This window comes from Pholis gunnellus, assembly GCF_910591455.1.
Source record: "Pholis gunnellus genome assembly, chromosome: 3".
NCBI lineage: Eukaryota > Metazoa > Chordata > Actinopteri > Perciformes > Pholidae > Pholis > Pholis gunnellus.
The window spans coordinates 16,830,386-16,845,151 of NC_136529.1; the positions used below are offsets into that span (position 1 = coordinate 16,830,386).

Sequence of the window (14,766 nt, forward strand, 5' to 3'; positions counted from 1 at the left end):
CTGTCTCACTGACTTCTTTCTTCTTTATATCCTCAATATTAAAAAAAAAAAAAACTCCATCTTTGCTGGTTGGTGTCAGCTGAGTTTGATTATGTGCAGGGTTGTTCTCATGCTGGCTACACATAAATGGAAACTTGGAACATACAAAATGAAGAAGCGAGCTTTTGCTACTTGTTTTTAGGAGCAGAAGGCACAAATGTGTTCTTGTTCTGCAGAATTACATATGGTCCGCGGTTATTTAGAGAGCCATACACCGGCTGTGGTTCGGCTATCCAATTGGCTTCAGAAATTTGGAAATTACTCGTCACATTCATTATTAGTTTCACTGCAGTTTGTCTAAATTCAAGGCTGAATATGTCTCAGTGTTGTCTAAAGAGTTTCTCAGTGTTGTTAATCATGGCCCGGGGCTTCTCTTCAGCACAGGCTACAAGTCCCTTTAAACACACTTCTAATCCTCCGCTGCGTGAAGGAACAGCAAGACACCGATTCGGAGTGTGTAATACATAGACGGTGGGGGGTTCAGGCAGTCTCTGCACACACTTTTCACTTTAATACTAAATGAAAAGCTGCCCACCAAATGCCTCAATTAGGCCTGACCCATGGCCCGGGCTGCTGCGCCTGGAGCGACAGGGGCTGACCCCGGCTCCGACCTGGAGACCCCCGGCAGCCCGCAGGTTTGGCTCCACATAATGACAACATTGTGTGTTTTATGAAGCATTACTTTTATCAACATCATCATCCCATTAGCACGGCTAACACAGAATTCCCACTGTGTTATTCCAAGTATGTCGGACAGTTTAAATGTATGCAGAAGAGTAAAGCTATACGTTAGTCGAGAGTGAAGTGACACTTTGTGGTAAAAAATCAAACACGGTGGAGACTTTCAGGCCATTCAATGCTGAGTGGAGATGATTTGGTGAGTGCTGTAACTCCAATGTGTGGATTCTTATATATTTTATATGAATCCATGTTAACAATAGTAATAATTTGAATTTTTCTAGATGCTCAAAGAGACATTACATAACAAAGTAAAACAATACAAAACAATAAACATTAATGTAATTAATGAGTATTTCTATTTGATCCTCTGATTCTTTCCTTTTTTTTAAATAATACTAAAATGTCAGTACTTTATAGAAATATGCTGTTTAACTTAAACATGTAGTTTTACTGACTCAAAAAGTTACTTATGCAAAATTAATTTTATTGATACGTTTTAAAATGGAAATGCGGAGGATACAGCCCTAATTTCAAATATATTCAGCATAACGACTCTACTCTAATACTCTTTTCTGAGAACAGTGGTTGTGTCCATAACATTTCTTTATGATGGAAATATCCCTCTTTTAGATAAATTGTAATTCTATTTTTAAAGATGTTTGTGAATTGAAGACTGAATTCTAAGAAAGTCTAAGTATGGGTGTGAAGTTAAAGGAATAATTTAGTATGTTTATTGTCTTTCTTACTTAAAGTTAGATGAGAAGATTGGTATCACTCTCATGGTTGTATCCTGACTACAAACCAAAGCTTAGAATGAAAAACATAGACTATAAATAGGAAGTAGACACAATCACCCACTGGTTTCTGAACTACGGTTTAGAAGCCTTGAGTTTGGTATTTTGGCCGGCGCCATCTTGGTTTTTGGAACCAGAAGTGACACGAGAGGGTGGAACTAAGTAATTCCGAACACTGAACAAGACATGAAGTGCCACAAAATGTTGATTATTTAAATGTATTTCGTTTAATTCTTCCCATAAGAAGCTTCTCGGTAAGAAAGCTAAATCACGTATTTCCCAAAATGTGGAATTATTGCCTTTAGGTCGAGACATCACTGGGACTAAATGGACTGTCAACATCGTCCCCTTCAAACTTCAAACATATTCTTTTTAATAGCTCCTATAAACCAGGCGAGGTAGATCAGATCCGTTTACTGGAAATCATTTTCATAAAATGAATATCTGGCAATCATTCTGAAATATGTTTCTGAGTAAAAACACATGGAAAACAAATTTTCCATGTGTAATACTTACATCTGTGTATACATTCTTGACTAAGCTGAACAACATAATGGCTTAAATAAAATGGAAATAAGTGTTTGCCACAGCCAGAACCATTTTGTGGTAATGGGATGGCTGTCAGACACTGATTGTTTATGGCGCAGCAATATTTGTATTTGTCAGAAGACATTTTTACATGTCAGTTTGACATGAAATATAGTACGGTCATTTGTTGGAGAGTCTATGTTGTTTGTGGGTGATGGTGCCTGTGTTTTCCCCCCTCTGTAATGGTTTCTGTGTGTCAGTATGTGCATTTTCTTCTCAGAGTGTTCAGCACACATCATCCCTGGCTGCATTCTCTCAGAATAAGTCAGATTTGATTGTGGTTTTATGGTTTACAGCTAATTGTCTTTGCTGAAGTCATGTTTTTCCTTGCATTTGGCTGTTTCCTGGGTAGTTTTAAGCCGTCATATGCACTCAGACTTTTAGTCTTAGTGGCACGATGTCAGACGCAGAAACTCGGTGGTTTCAAACGCAGACATTGTATTTTCCTTTCCTCGTGATTTCCTTCCTAATATCACACTCTAATGTCTCCATAGATACGTCAAGCTGAACAAAACCATGCTCTTTTCTTAGATTTCACAGTCAAAGAGACAGAAAAGCAGATAAGGAAAGCTCATGTTCACAAAATAACAACGATAACAAAACCCACAAATTCAAAAAGAGAGTAAAAAGAAAGTCTTTAGCACTTTGCCATTGAATAGCTGCCTATTTTCCAGCTGACTCACACCGCTCTGGACCGAACCCACACACTGGAAGTGTGGAAACCGAAAGATGACTAAATAGTTGAGAAGAGAAGAAAACAATTTTTTGTAAATGTTCTATTTACTGACGGATTGATCCTCAAATACTCCGGCCACAAAATGTTCTGTCTGCTGCCATCTGGCTTACAGTACCGCAGCACTGGGTCCTGCACCACCAGGCTCAGGGACGGCTTTCTGCTGCCGATTATAAGACTTCTGAACGCATCACTGTATTCACTTTACCTTTAAAACTTCCCTTCACCCGTGTTTACTTTTACTTACTCCTTTACAACAGTTTAGACCTCTCTAAATACATCCATTACTTCTTATGACGCATATACATTCACTACATTACGTTCAGTTTAGTCATGTGAAAAACTGTCTACACAAGTTTATGTTACTTTACTTTTACTGTATTTGTTTATATTTTAGTCCTACATTTTGACACTATTTTATGTCTTAGATTCAGATTTATCGTTCGCTTGCGTGCTTTTCTTCTGTATAGATATTAATGAGCATTGCTGGAGTGTGCCTGAGGCCAGAGGAAACAACTGTTTCTCTGTAATTGTGCACATGACTAGACTAAAGAACTTAAATTGACTTTTCGGTTCATGTGTCCTGAACCCAAGTGACTTCAAGTGAACCCACTTTAAGGACGGGAAGAAAAACATCCTCAACATAATCCATTTGATGTGCCGACACTGAGGCGACACATGATCATACGCAATAAAGGACATCGTGTGATGAATTTATTCGCTTTTTTATTCCTAGTTTGGAGTAATTTAAATGACACCGTCTCAATGTAATGGAAACATTCACAGTGCTAACATATTAACATTTACCGTTCTCATTTCTTCTACGTTCCTCTGCATCTAAAAGCTTCTGACTGTAATCGTAAAGCTTGCAATGTGCTTGTACTCCTTTGCCCCATTGTACACATACCGTAAAAATACAATGTTGACCATGCATAGTTCAAATTGTGTAGGCTTTACTGATTAAGAACTGGCGATACACTCGTAAATAATAGATATATTTTTATCATTTTGCCTTCATTCCTGGTAGCATACAGTTAGAACATTACAGGAGGGAATGAGGCAAAAAGGACCAGTAGCGGAGACAGAAGGAGCGTCTTAAACCACCACCATCCACCACTGACCAACCTCTCCAAATAGTTTAGACCTATTCAAATTCATTCCATCCATACAACGCTGGTCCTACAAGGAGACTTTGCTTTGAAGTGTCAGTAATAATGAGAGCGAGAAACCTGTCTATGTGGCATTGATTGGATTTTATGACTGAGACAAAAAGAAGGTGAGGGTGACAAAGAGACTTTACTCTGAGAAGAGGGACTGTTCAGAGAGTAAATGATTTGTCAAAACAGGCTGATGCATGCTGACAAGTAATGATGGCCGCCATGCAATACATTGAACACTAGCAATGCAGCTGTTTAGTTGCTGCCACTTTGAAGCCTGTCCAAACAGTAAGAACAGGGCAGGAAACTAGGGGCTATTAGTCCTTTCAGGTGGATACTGTTACACGGTCTATAAAATAACTGCTTTATATGCTGGGCAAGTGACTAAGCTAACTTTTTAAACTTTACTCTGCACTGCTGGGAATTATATGACTACTTGCTTTTCCATGCCAACTAATATTAAAGTTACACTAATATCTAAAACTGTACAATTCTTGTTTGCATGATGCGTTGATCTTAGCATTGATGTATTAATAATCAAGAGTGCCAGTTCTAAAGCTGTATGTTTAGTTTGAACCTACTCACCCCGATCAAGCTCCCTTTTCTGAATGCTTAAACTCAAGCCGCTCTTCATTCACGAACTGACACAGACCTCCTTTTACCACACATTTCTCTGCTCTAAAAAGTGGACTCATTATACAATAAAACTGAAGATTAACTGCAATTCTCCAGTCCTCAATTCCCCTTAAAAATGCTGCACCACATTATCTCCACACCAACAACATATTTCTCCATAATGTGCAGGAAAAAAACAACTGAAAATGTTACCAAAAGGCTCAATATACCAAAGATTGATTGGTCTAAGATCTAAACAAAGCAGTTAACTGCCATAATGTAAAGCGTTATTATATTGTTACTATGTTGACTTAAAAAGTTAACTTTCTGCCGCTTTACAGAAAGTAAAATGCCGAATAAAGATTGAACCAGCTGTGACTCAGCAGAGCAACGGGCTGTGTCTGTCCCGCTCCTGACCAGATGTTGACTGCGACAGTTTTGTTGTTTGCTGACCAAAATAAAAGATTTGTATGCAGAACTGGCCCTCGGCATAGGCAGTAGAGGTGAATGCTAGGAGCGCCATCCATTCATAGTGGCGTCCCAAATGAGGGATGAAAAAATGTCCGAAGTATTACAAAAAAGCCGTCAACATAACTCTGAAGCATATTATATACGCCCTATTTTCTGGGTGGCCCACAACATCACACCAATAGCTTATACCACATTTTTAATTTGGAGAAATGATCTGCATAGCTTAATCCCAAAGACATAAAGTACATTTTCTGTGTGAGTATGAACACAATGATTGGTGATGGAGCTGGCTGCGATACAAGGGGGAGCCAGCTTAACTCTTGCCTATAGGGCACCAAATAGCTCAGGGTCGGCTCTGTTTTTAATGAAAACAACCGAAGGCAAATGTTCAAGTGCCGCTTACATTCAGAAGAAAGCGGTTGCAGTGTCACCTTTCACAGACGATTGTCGCCCACAGATTGTGCGTTCTACAGGGCTCTTGCATGCAGGGGCTGCAAGTTGTTTGCTTTGATTAGTTAAACACGTCAAAGTGAGCGAAAGTAAATGGTATCATGTAGCTTACTTGTTGCAAATTTAGTGAGGTGGGCTCCTAACACTCTCTGGACACGTTGTTTTCACATGTAAATGACAACCAGCTTAGTGTGGACAGACTGTCTGTACTGACTTTCCGTGTGTGTGCGGTGTCATAACTATAACCTCAACCATAAAGTTTTGTCACAATTACACCCAGGGTAACCATGTCCAGATGATTCTGCTAATAAGCACTTAAAACATGTTATTGCAAAAAATTGTTTTTGTCATTTCAAACATGTTTACAACTTCTGCAGCACTGCGCTGAACACAATGAGGTCGCTCCTGGAAGCGTAGTTTGATGGAAGTTATGTGAAAACAAAGTTGACGGTATGAGGTGGAAAGCCCCAACGTTTTTACACTGAAGCTGTTTTTAATCCCCATAGTCTGGGAAAGGGAGCATCAGTTTTGTGTGTGTGTGTGTGTGTGTGTGTGTGTGTGAATGCCTGGGTTGGCGTGTCAGCAGGACCAGCACCAGGTGACCCAGTCTGACCTGACCCAGCTAGGTCTCATAAAAGCAGCATTGAGGCCTGGAGGCCCGGAGACACAGCGCTGCGTTTGTTGCCCTACCCAAGGTGTATTCCCCCTGGAGGGAGAGTGAGGGGGCGGGCGGAGGGGTGTTACTCATTAGAGAGAAAGAAACCATTCCTTGGCTCGGGCACACGTTATTTCATAGTTTATTAGTGGAAATAAAACCGTGGTGTAATTTTTATGTATGTTTTTTTTTGCAACTGCTCGGCCCGTTTTTTCTGCCTCCTCCCATGCTGCTTCACCACAGTCCGCTCTTTCTCTTATTAATCCAGTTACCAGTATGGCTCTAATTAATAGGCCTCTGTTCACTTCTTACACATGGCCTGCCAGATGCTTGAAACTCCCTCCCTTTCTTTTCTCTCTGTTTCCCTCTATCATTTTCCATCCTTTTTTTCAGCTTTCAACACTTTTTTCTCCTCATCCCGATCCTTTTATACATCTGGCTTCCATACTGGTGATTTCAGTGTTTGAATTTAAATTGGTTAAAGAGTCAACTTGAAGTCTCTTTTCAAGTCAAAATACTCAAAAGCAATATACATCTGTGGAGTGATCCTCGTCCTGTACTTACTACTTGATTTTTCTAGGTCAATTGCACCTTTAGCATGTGTGAACGCAGTGTGTTCTCCACTGATTACTCGCCCATGAACATGATTAAAGTCACAGAACATCTGTGTATGTTCACTTCTGCAGCCTACATGCCCGTGCCTGTATGTTCCTGTGTTCTGCTTTTAGAGAGGCATGTGCATGCTTATGTTTTGCAGAATGTGACCATTCCACACCATGTATGTAATCATTTTTCTTAATCACTACACACTTTGTCCAACCTGTGTTTGACATTTTCTGATCTTCAAACACAAAAGTTCTTTGTGAGAATAGTCGCCGGGACTCTCCCTAACTGGCCTTTGCAGTGAAGAAAAACCGCAGCAGAGCCAAGCAGTTACAGAAAAAATGTCAATATGGGAAATATGACTTTAAAAACAACACTCGCCGCGCTGACTTTGTGGCTTTGCATGTGAATGTGTAATATGTGAGTGTGTGCTCGCGTGTGTGGGAAGAAATAGATGCTGCAACAACAAAAGGATGTAGAAGAATTGTACTCTAATAGTAGCAGCACAGATGCCTGATGATTAGCCTATTATTTTGTCCACCCCATTTATATCAGTGAGGGGCTGACTAAATATTAGAAACACCAATCCGTATGACGCAATAACAGCACCACAAACTGTAGCCTCCAAATTGAATCAACACGTCTTTAAAACATTTTCAACAAAAGCTGAACATTAATGTAAATGTGTGAATTAGCGAGATTAACTGGCACCTTGTCCTGGAAAGACGTGTTACTGTAAAATGTACATCTCATTTTTATTATTATTTCCACCAGGAGATTATGTATGTGGTTGTGTCTGTGTGAGCGCGTGTGCATCTTTGTGTCTGTCTGTCTGTCCATGGCTAATCTGGCATACTGTTGGGTCCATCGGTCGATGGTTTTTTTGCGCTCACTCATGACTGTATGTTTAAGCACCTGTCGTGGTTTCAGTGATTCACACTCAACACACAAACATATTTTATTGTTTTATACCGTCATTGACTGCTGATTCCTGACTATTGTGAACTGGCTGGTTCAACAACTGCTTCAGGTTGGACTCTTGTCTCCGCTACGGATTAGGAACTGTTCCTCTCTTAAATTTGCACGCCTAGACTATTGTACTGTATGTAGCTATAACTATCGCTTAGTAGATGACAAACTGAACCGACTGCTGACTACCACAGAATGAATCCTCTCATTTCGGTCGAAGGAGGCACGTTAGCTGTTAGCAGCCGGTAGGCAGCAGAGTCCTGCGGTTTGGCTAACAGGGCTAATACATCCAACAGAACTAAACACACTGAGAGTTTCTGGTTAGAGGAAGTGTTAAAACAGTCAAAATAACGCATTACGCAGCGAACTGCAGCTTAGATGCATGAAGCCAGTGCAGACAACTGCACAGATTTAAATGAGAGCGCATCTGTTGCGTGAGACGTGCGAATGAAAAACGCGTCTAAATGGTTGTTGTGTAGGCAATTAGTTTGTATTCTTTCGTAGAAAACATTCCAGTAGTGATGGTTGCAGACACACCTGGCGGGGTGGAGAGCACTTCTAGTTAAATGCTGTGAGTACTATGAACAGACTTTCATCGATCTCAATTGTATTGGGTTGGGTTTCGAAAATCTCAGAAGAGATATCTCAAAACCTGAGCAAATGAAATCCTAATCTGCATGTTGAGATACCACAAGAACACAAGAGGTCACTTAATGAACTGACCCTTTAAGGTGGAAGTTGTGGAATCGTGTACTCGTGCTAAATTAAATACATTTGAAATAAACGTGTTGCTGTGGTGTGACTATTTGTGTCTGTGTGTATGTTTGCATGTCTCTGTCCTGTAAAAGGACTCTGCTGTGGCCGTTTTTTACCTCCACATGTGGAGTATGGGGCATCTCTTTGCATCTATATATACTGTATATATATATATATATATATATATATACAGTATATATACAGTATATATGTTTACTATAGTTGGATTGCTGCACCGTAGTAGTCTGTCAGCTCAATCGAGAGACAGGGACAGGGGTTTGCTATTCTAAAGGACAGATTGTTCCTCTCAATTTGTATTTTTTCACGATGTATTTTGACTGAATCTGTGTATTCTTTTTAGCAGTTCAACGGGGGACATTTGTAAATTCATCATTCTCTCCGTCTGTCTCTCACCCACCCTGGGTGTTTGATTCCCATGCCGAAACAGGCCCAAAACAACAAGACATTCTTTTGCCGAGCTGTATTTACCACACAGCTCCACCACAGAGAGTTAAGCTCCACCCACTCATGAAATCACTGAAGGGGATGAGAGAGTTATGAAAGATGGGAGAGAGCCGCCCTCTTTTAACTTACTGACACAGAGTCACTATGTGAGTCAGAAAAGGTGAGACATGGTGATCACCACAAACCTTCACAGAGGGCACAGCGGAGGGTTTTCAGGGCGTGGGGCGCAGTGAGAAGGAGTAGGTCATGTGTGTCTGTTGTGGTAAAGGGTTAATTGTACCCATGTTGTGGCTGGCTGTTCTCAAGTAGGCTGGCAGCGGGAACAGAGAGACTCTTTATAATCCAGTTCTGCTGATTGAAATCATATGGCGTTGCCTGAAATCATTGCACTACTTTGAAGACAGACAAAAAGCATGAGAGAAGTCTCTCTTTTTGCTCTTTGTCTTCCATGATTTTATTCCTCGTCTGGAGTTTGCTTTTGATTGTTTTGCCTGCAGATTCTTTTGTTTGAATTGTTGAATTTATTCGACATTAGGTGAGTTGTTAAGCCCCTGTGCTCTATATGTTTGACTTTTCCAGTATCTAACCCTTCTCTTGCCTCCTTTTCTACAGAGTCTGGACCTGCTCGGGTCCTGGTCACGGGGGCTCCTGGTCTGTTTTCCTGTTTCAGCAGCATCCCTCTCGCAGCTGAGAGGGACTGAATGGCAGCAGGCCACTTCAAACTCAACGCAGGCCCCTGACGAAGCAGACGCAGGGAGACGAAACAATCAGAAAGACAATCAGAGAAACGTCACCCGAACCACCAGCGGCACTTTTCACGATGGCAACCAACAGGGAGCACCAAGTGCGTCACATGACCGGCTTCCCCCGCGCTATGTACCCGTTCACCTTTAACTCCATGCGTAGCCACTCCCCCTTTGACCTGCTTGCCAGTAGTCACCTTTTCGGCCGGTTTGGGACAGACCTTCCCAAAGAGATGGCTGCATTGTGTAAGTGATACAAAAATAATGTCTAAATCATTTACACAACTTACAAAAAAACAACTCTGGAGATTTGTTATACTTCACACAAAACGATTTTCAAAGAAAAGATATCTTAAGAAGTGTCATCGCAAATCACTTGACCTAAATGAAAGCTTAATTCAGAAGGCAAGAAATCCTGATCCCACACACTAACACATGACAAGATAGTGTGCTCGATCTCTGTTTTGTGTAGAACAGTTGAGACTCTCCACAATTTTTGTCTCCAGGGACAATTTGAGGCTATAATCATGCTTTAAATCATGCATTGAGGAGAGAATAGTTAGAAGAGAAGAGTTTTTCCATGTGGTAAACCAGGCGGAGAGCAGAGAGGGCAGGCTGGGAAACCCGCAAACATAGCGTGGTCCCTTGTGTAAGTTGGCGAAAATCGAAATGTTTTATATCATCATTAGTACAGAGAAACATAAATTTCCTCAAGAGAAGGATGGGGCTTTTGGCAGATGAGAAAGTTTCTCAATTCATCCTCCAAAAGCAGTGTGTTTGGATAGAGACCATTTGAGTCACAGGGGGCACTATTGCACTTCACAGAGACTCAGCAAGACCTCAGAGACATGGTGTACCGTGAAAGGGAATTCGATTCGAGGAGTGAATTACTTTCTTCTTTTACTGGATCTCATTACAATTTCCTTCCAAATTAACTTCTGTTATATTACTCAGACATTACAGCACCAAAGCACTGTTTTATTGAGTCTGCATTATAACTAAATTGCAATTCCTTGCACTGCACACTGTTATTCCCTGTACTGCTTGTGCAATTTCAAGTTATGCACGCTACAGTTTCATCATACATTTGTCATCTTTTTTTAGTTTAGTTGTACTGTGCAACTTTTGCAATTTCAGAATAAGGTACCTGTAGCTTAAACCCATTAATCCCTATGTTTATTAATATTCTGTAGAGTAGACTGTGCAGTGTTCAGACCAAACACTTTACACTGTATCTCTCATCCTGTAAGGCTGACATCTGGTGCAGAAATACCTGCTGTCAATCAGTGTGTGTGTGTGTGTGTGTGTGTGTGTGTGTGTGTGTGTGTGTGTGTGTGTGTGTGTGTGTGTGTGTGTCATTGTGTGCACACAGATAATGTGTTCAGTGAGCGGCTGATATCTGTTTATCTGGAGTCTCAGGCCCGACGACCAGGCTTGTAGAACTCACAATGTCATTACATCTTTGACATGTTGCCTCTGGGACTTTTATACAAATACAGACAGAGACAGAAAGATATGAGGGGCCGGGCCGCGTTATGTCAGTCAGGATCGTTACAGGTGGTCGAATGTGACAAAACGAAATGCCCAGAAAACCTGCCAGGTAAATGCAGAATATCTAAATCGATCACAATTATTTCAACTTGTGACAGTTGTCAGTTGAGGCAAAGAAAGAAATAGTAGATTGTGATAAAACCACATTTGGTTTCTTAAGCTTGTAGCAATGAGACCACAAAGTAACATACGTTAAATAATCCTAAATCCAACTACATTTAAAAGTTAAACTCTGCAATGTCTCGCTCTGTCTTCTTTGTTTTTCTTTGCCTTCATTTACATATATTTAGTATTTATATGTTGAGCGTGTAGTGAAGTAAGACAAGTGAGGCTTGTATGCGTGTACGGCCGTTTGATGGAAAGATAGAAAAGTCATTTATACTAATATTGCAAATAATGAGCCCGTTCTTTTCCATGAAGTGAAGCTAGAATAAATTACATATCTCTCATTAGTGCAAAGTCTTTTCATTTTACAAAATTACTTTAGAGGTTTAATTAAGTGGGATTGGTCAATTAATTCAAACCAGGTCCTAATCAGTGTGAGCAGAAGACTTTGTTCTCCAATGAAATGAAACTCAAAACATCCCTGGATGTAAAATCTGTGGATATAAACATCAAAAGCTCTCTGCTGTGTATTCAATCATACAGTAAATCCCTCTTTTCCTAATAGCAGTGGGAAAAGGGAATTAGTATAAGAGCACAGAAATAACTCTTTTGGGTTAAAGCTATCTGCCTCGTGCTTCCTGGAATTAGTTTAAATACATGATAATATCTTTGAATTTTAAGTAAATATTTTTCAAAATGTCTTTTTGTCTTTTTTTTCATGGCATGAAGATTAAAATTCTGTTAACATCAAAATTCTAGGTTAGTTATGAAAAGGAAGAAAAATCTTCCTGATCACGAGGAAAAGAAGTGTATTTTTCCACAATGAACACAATGTCCTTTCGTAATTTCTCTACTAGTCACATCTTGTTCTTTGTAATGTTTTGAGTGTCTGTGTGTGTGTCTGTGTGTGTGTGTGTGTGTCTGTGTGTGTGTCTGTGTGTGTGTGTGTGTGTGTGTGTGTGTGTGTGTGTGATATTAGTAACTTGAACCTAAAGGCACAGAGCGAGGCTTGTGTGTTTTTCTTTGTGTCTTTCATCACAGGCACTCTGTTTAAGCACATACACACATAATTGTCCGTGCGTCCGAACACACACACACACACACACACACACACACACTCACACACACACACATTTCCACTCTGTAGGCTGCACATTCCAACACCCATGAATATCACAAACCAGCAGTCTTGCACTCCTTGCCTCACATTTGTGACTATATTTGTGCGCTTGCTGATGACCGCAGTGAGACTTTGTGCAAATATCTGCGGCCGAGCCGGCGGAGCTGCTGGTGGAGAAAGAGACAGAGAGAGAGAGAGAGAGAGAGAGAGAGAGAGAGACAGAGAGACAGAGAGAGAGAGAGAGACAGAGAGAGACAGAGAGAGACAGAGAGAGAGAGGAGGCCATTGTTCAGCTCTGTGTGTTTGTGTCAGACATGACGACAGGATGAATACCCAAAAGAACCTGATTGTGAATAGTTGTAATATGACTCGCTCCTCTTACCAATTGTGTGTGTGTGTGTGTGTGTGTGTGTGTGTGTGTGTGTGAGAAAGGCAGAGATCTGCAATTTGCCCAACTAAAAAAAAAAACTAAAGTTTATGTATCCTTAAAAGTGAAAGAAAGTGACTTTTTCTTTCTTCCTCACATTCACCCTGCATTTGTATGTCCCTTTCCTCAAAGCAGCAACAGGGGGCATGGTGCTGTGAGGCGGGTAATTGTCTCAAGGTGTGGGGAGAGCTCAGCAGGCTCATACTGTGCTGTTCTGCTCCCTGCAGTGTATCATTGTGTTTTGGTGTGCCGCCCGGCCATGGTGGTGACAGACAGGTAGAAACTCCACCAGGAAGAGGGGGGGGGTACTCGAAAGATGAATAAAAAAAACGTGAGTAAAAAAACAGCAGGCTGGGTGCATGCTGTTATTCTCCAAATATTAATGAAAAAAAATCTAAAGAAATGGATTCAGGGGGGTTGGCATTAATATAAACAAAACTCACAAACAACAGTAGAAAAACAAAGAAAATAGAGAATTGTAACACACAAGGGTGATATGAAGCATAGGCAGCCACAGGCAGGACAGTTTGTATGTGTGTGTGTGTGTGTGTGTGTGTGTGTGTGAAGGGGGGTGTTAAAGCCCCAGTGGGGGTTTCTTCCAGAGTTCATCCCTCTTGAACGAGGGAAGGAAAGGGAGGAGGAGAGGGAGGTGGGTGAGGCTGTCTCGTATACAAACTATCCAGACTCCGGGCCAGTGTGGTTCGCCTGCAGCGGTGTCCCACTTCAGTGTGGCTGAACTATCCAATAAGCTCCGGGAGGGAAGATAACCGAATCCATGTTGAACTGAATTCAAGGAATTGAATTAGATATCCGCACATGCCAAGAGCAAATGGAAAGAGAAAGAGAATAAATGAAACTACAGTCGAGAGACATGGGGATGAATGACTGTTGAGACAGACAAAGAAGGAATGATGTGTGGACTGAAACAGATCAGACTTTCATCTTAAAGTTCATCTCAAATAATAGGTCATCATTTTCATCCCAAATTGCAGAAATGTTAGATATGCATTAATGGACAATAAGGGGGTCTGTCCACATTGCTGCAGACTCTTCTAAATCGTTTTTGAATGTACATCCGTGCATTTCATTTATGTTCATTCCTCGTACTTTTCTCTTCTTTTTCTCCTCTGTAACACTTTATTTTATAGGTCTGCAAATTCCTAATGACTTCCTATTCATTTCTTAGGACGTTTGTGTCTTCTTTAGTAAATCAACAGCTGCTCACAACGCCACGCAACTAAAATCTAATAATTGACTCAGAAATGTCCCTTTATTTTCCAAACAAGCAGCACCAAATTACATTCAATTAAATGATCAGGGAATAATAAAACCGTAAATGAAAACATTATCGTTTCTCTTTTGTTTTAGTCGATGGTTTTCTTTTTCAGTTTCTTTTTTGTAAAAAATAAACTCGTGGGAATAATTAGAAATATAAACTAGTGACCAGCATGTAAATCACACCCACGAACTCTGCCTTCATTTCTCAATAACTGTAAAGTTTCATGACTGCATCTTATTGTAGTGACGCTATCGCGGTGACAGAATCCTTCCACAGACAGACATGTAAATGCCATGATGACACACACACACACACACACACACAGAGAGACTCACAAGGTGAAAACAATACCACACTGTTGCAGATGGTTATCATTAAAATGCAACACAATACTCAAGTAATATGCTTCTAATTTGGGGGAAATTTGGGGTTAGCTGATCGTGTGTGAGCAGGTGTGTCGTGTTTCTGTGGCCACTTTAATCCTACTGTACTGTACCGAAACCACAGGGAAGTATCTATTTACAGGGAAAGTTGGGTAAATTAGTAAATGACACTCTCTCTGAGC

At 40.7% G+C, this 14,766-nt stretch overlaps 1 protein-coding gene across 1 annotated transcript in view; it reads left to right on the forward strand.

The window, feature by feature from the left end:
• LOC306715926 (retinoic acid receptor gamma-like) overlaps positions 1-14,766 on the forward strand; it is a 33,536-nt gene that overhangs the window by 1,840 nt on the left and 16,930 nt on the right. Inside the window, exon 2 of the mRNA XM_079186427.1 lies at positions 9,589-9,965. Coding sequence (XP_079042553.1) covers positions 9,797-9,965 — 169 coding nt within the window. The 5' untranslated portion in view covers positions 9,589-9,796. The remainder of the gene's footprint in view (positions 1-9,588; positions 9,966-14,766) is intronic.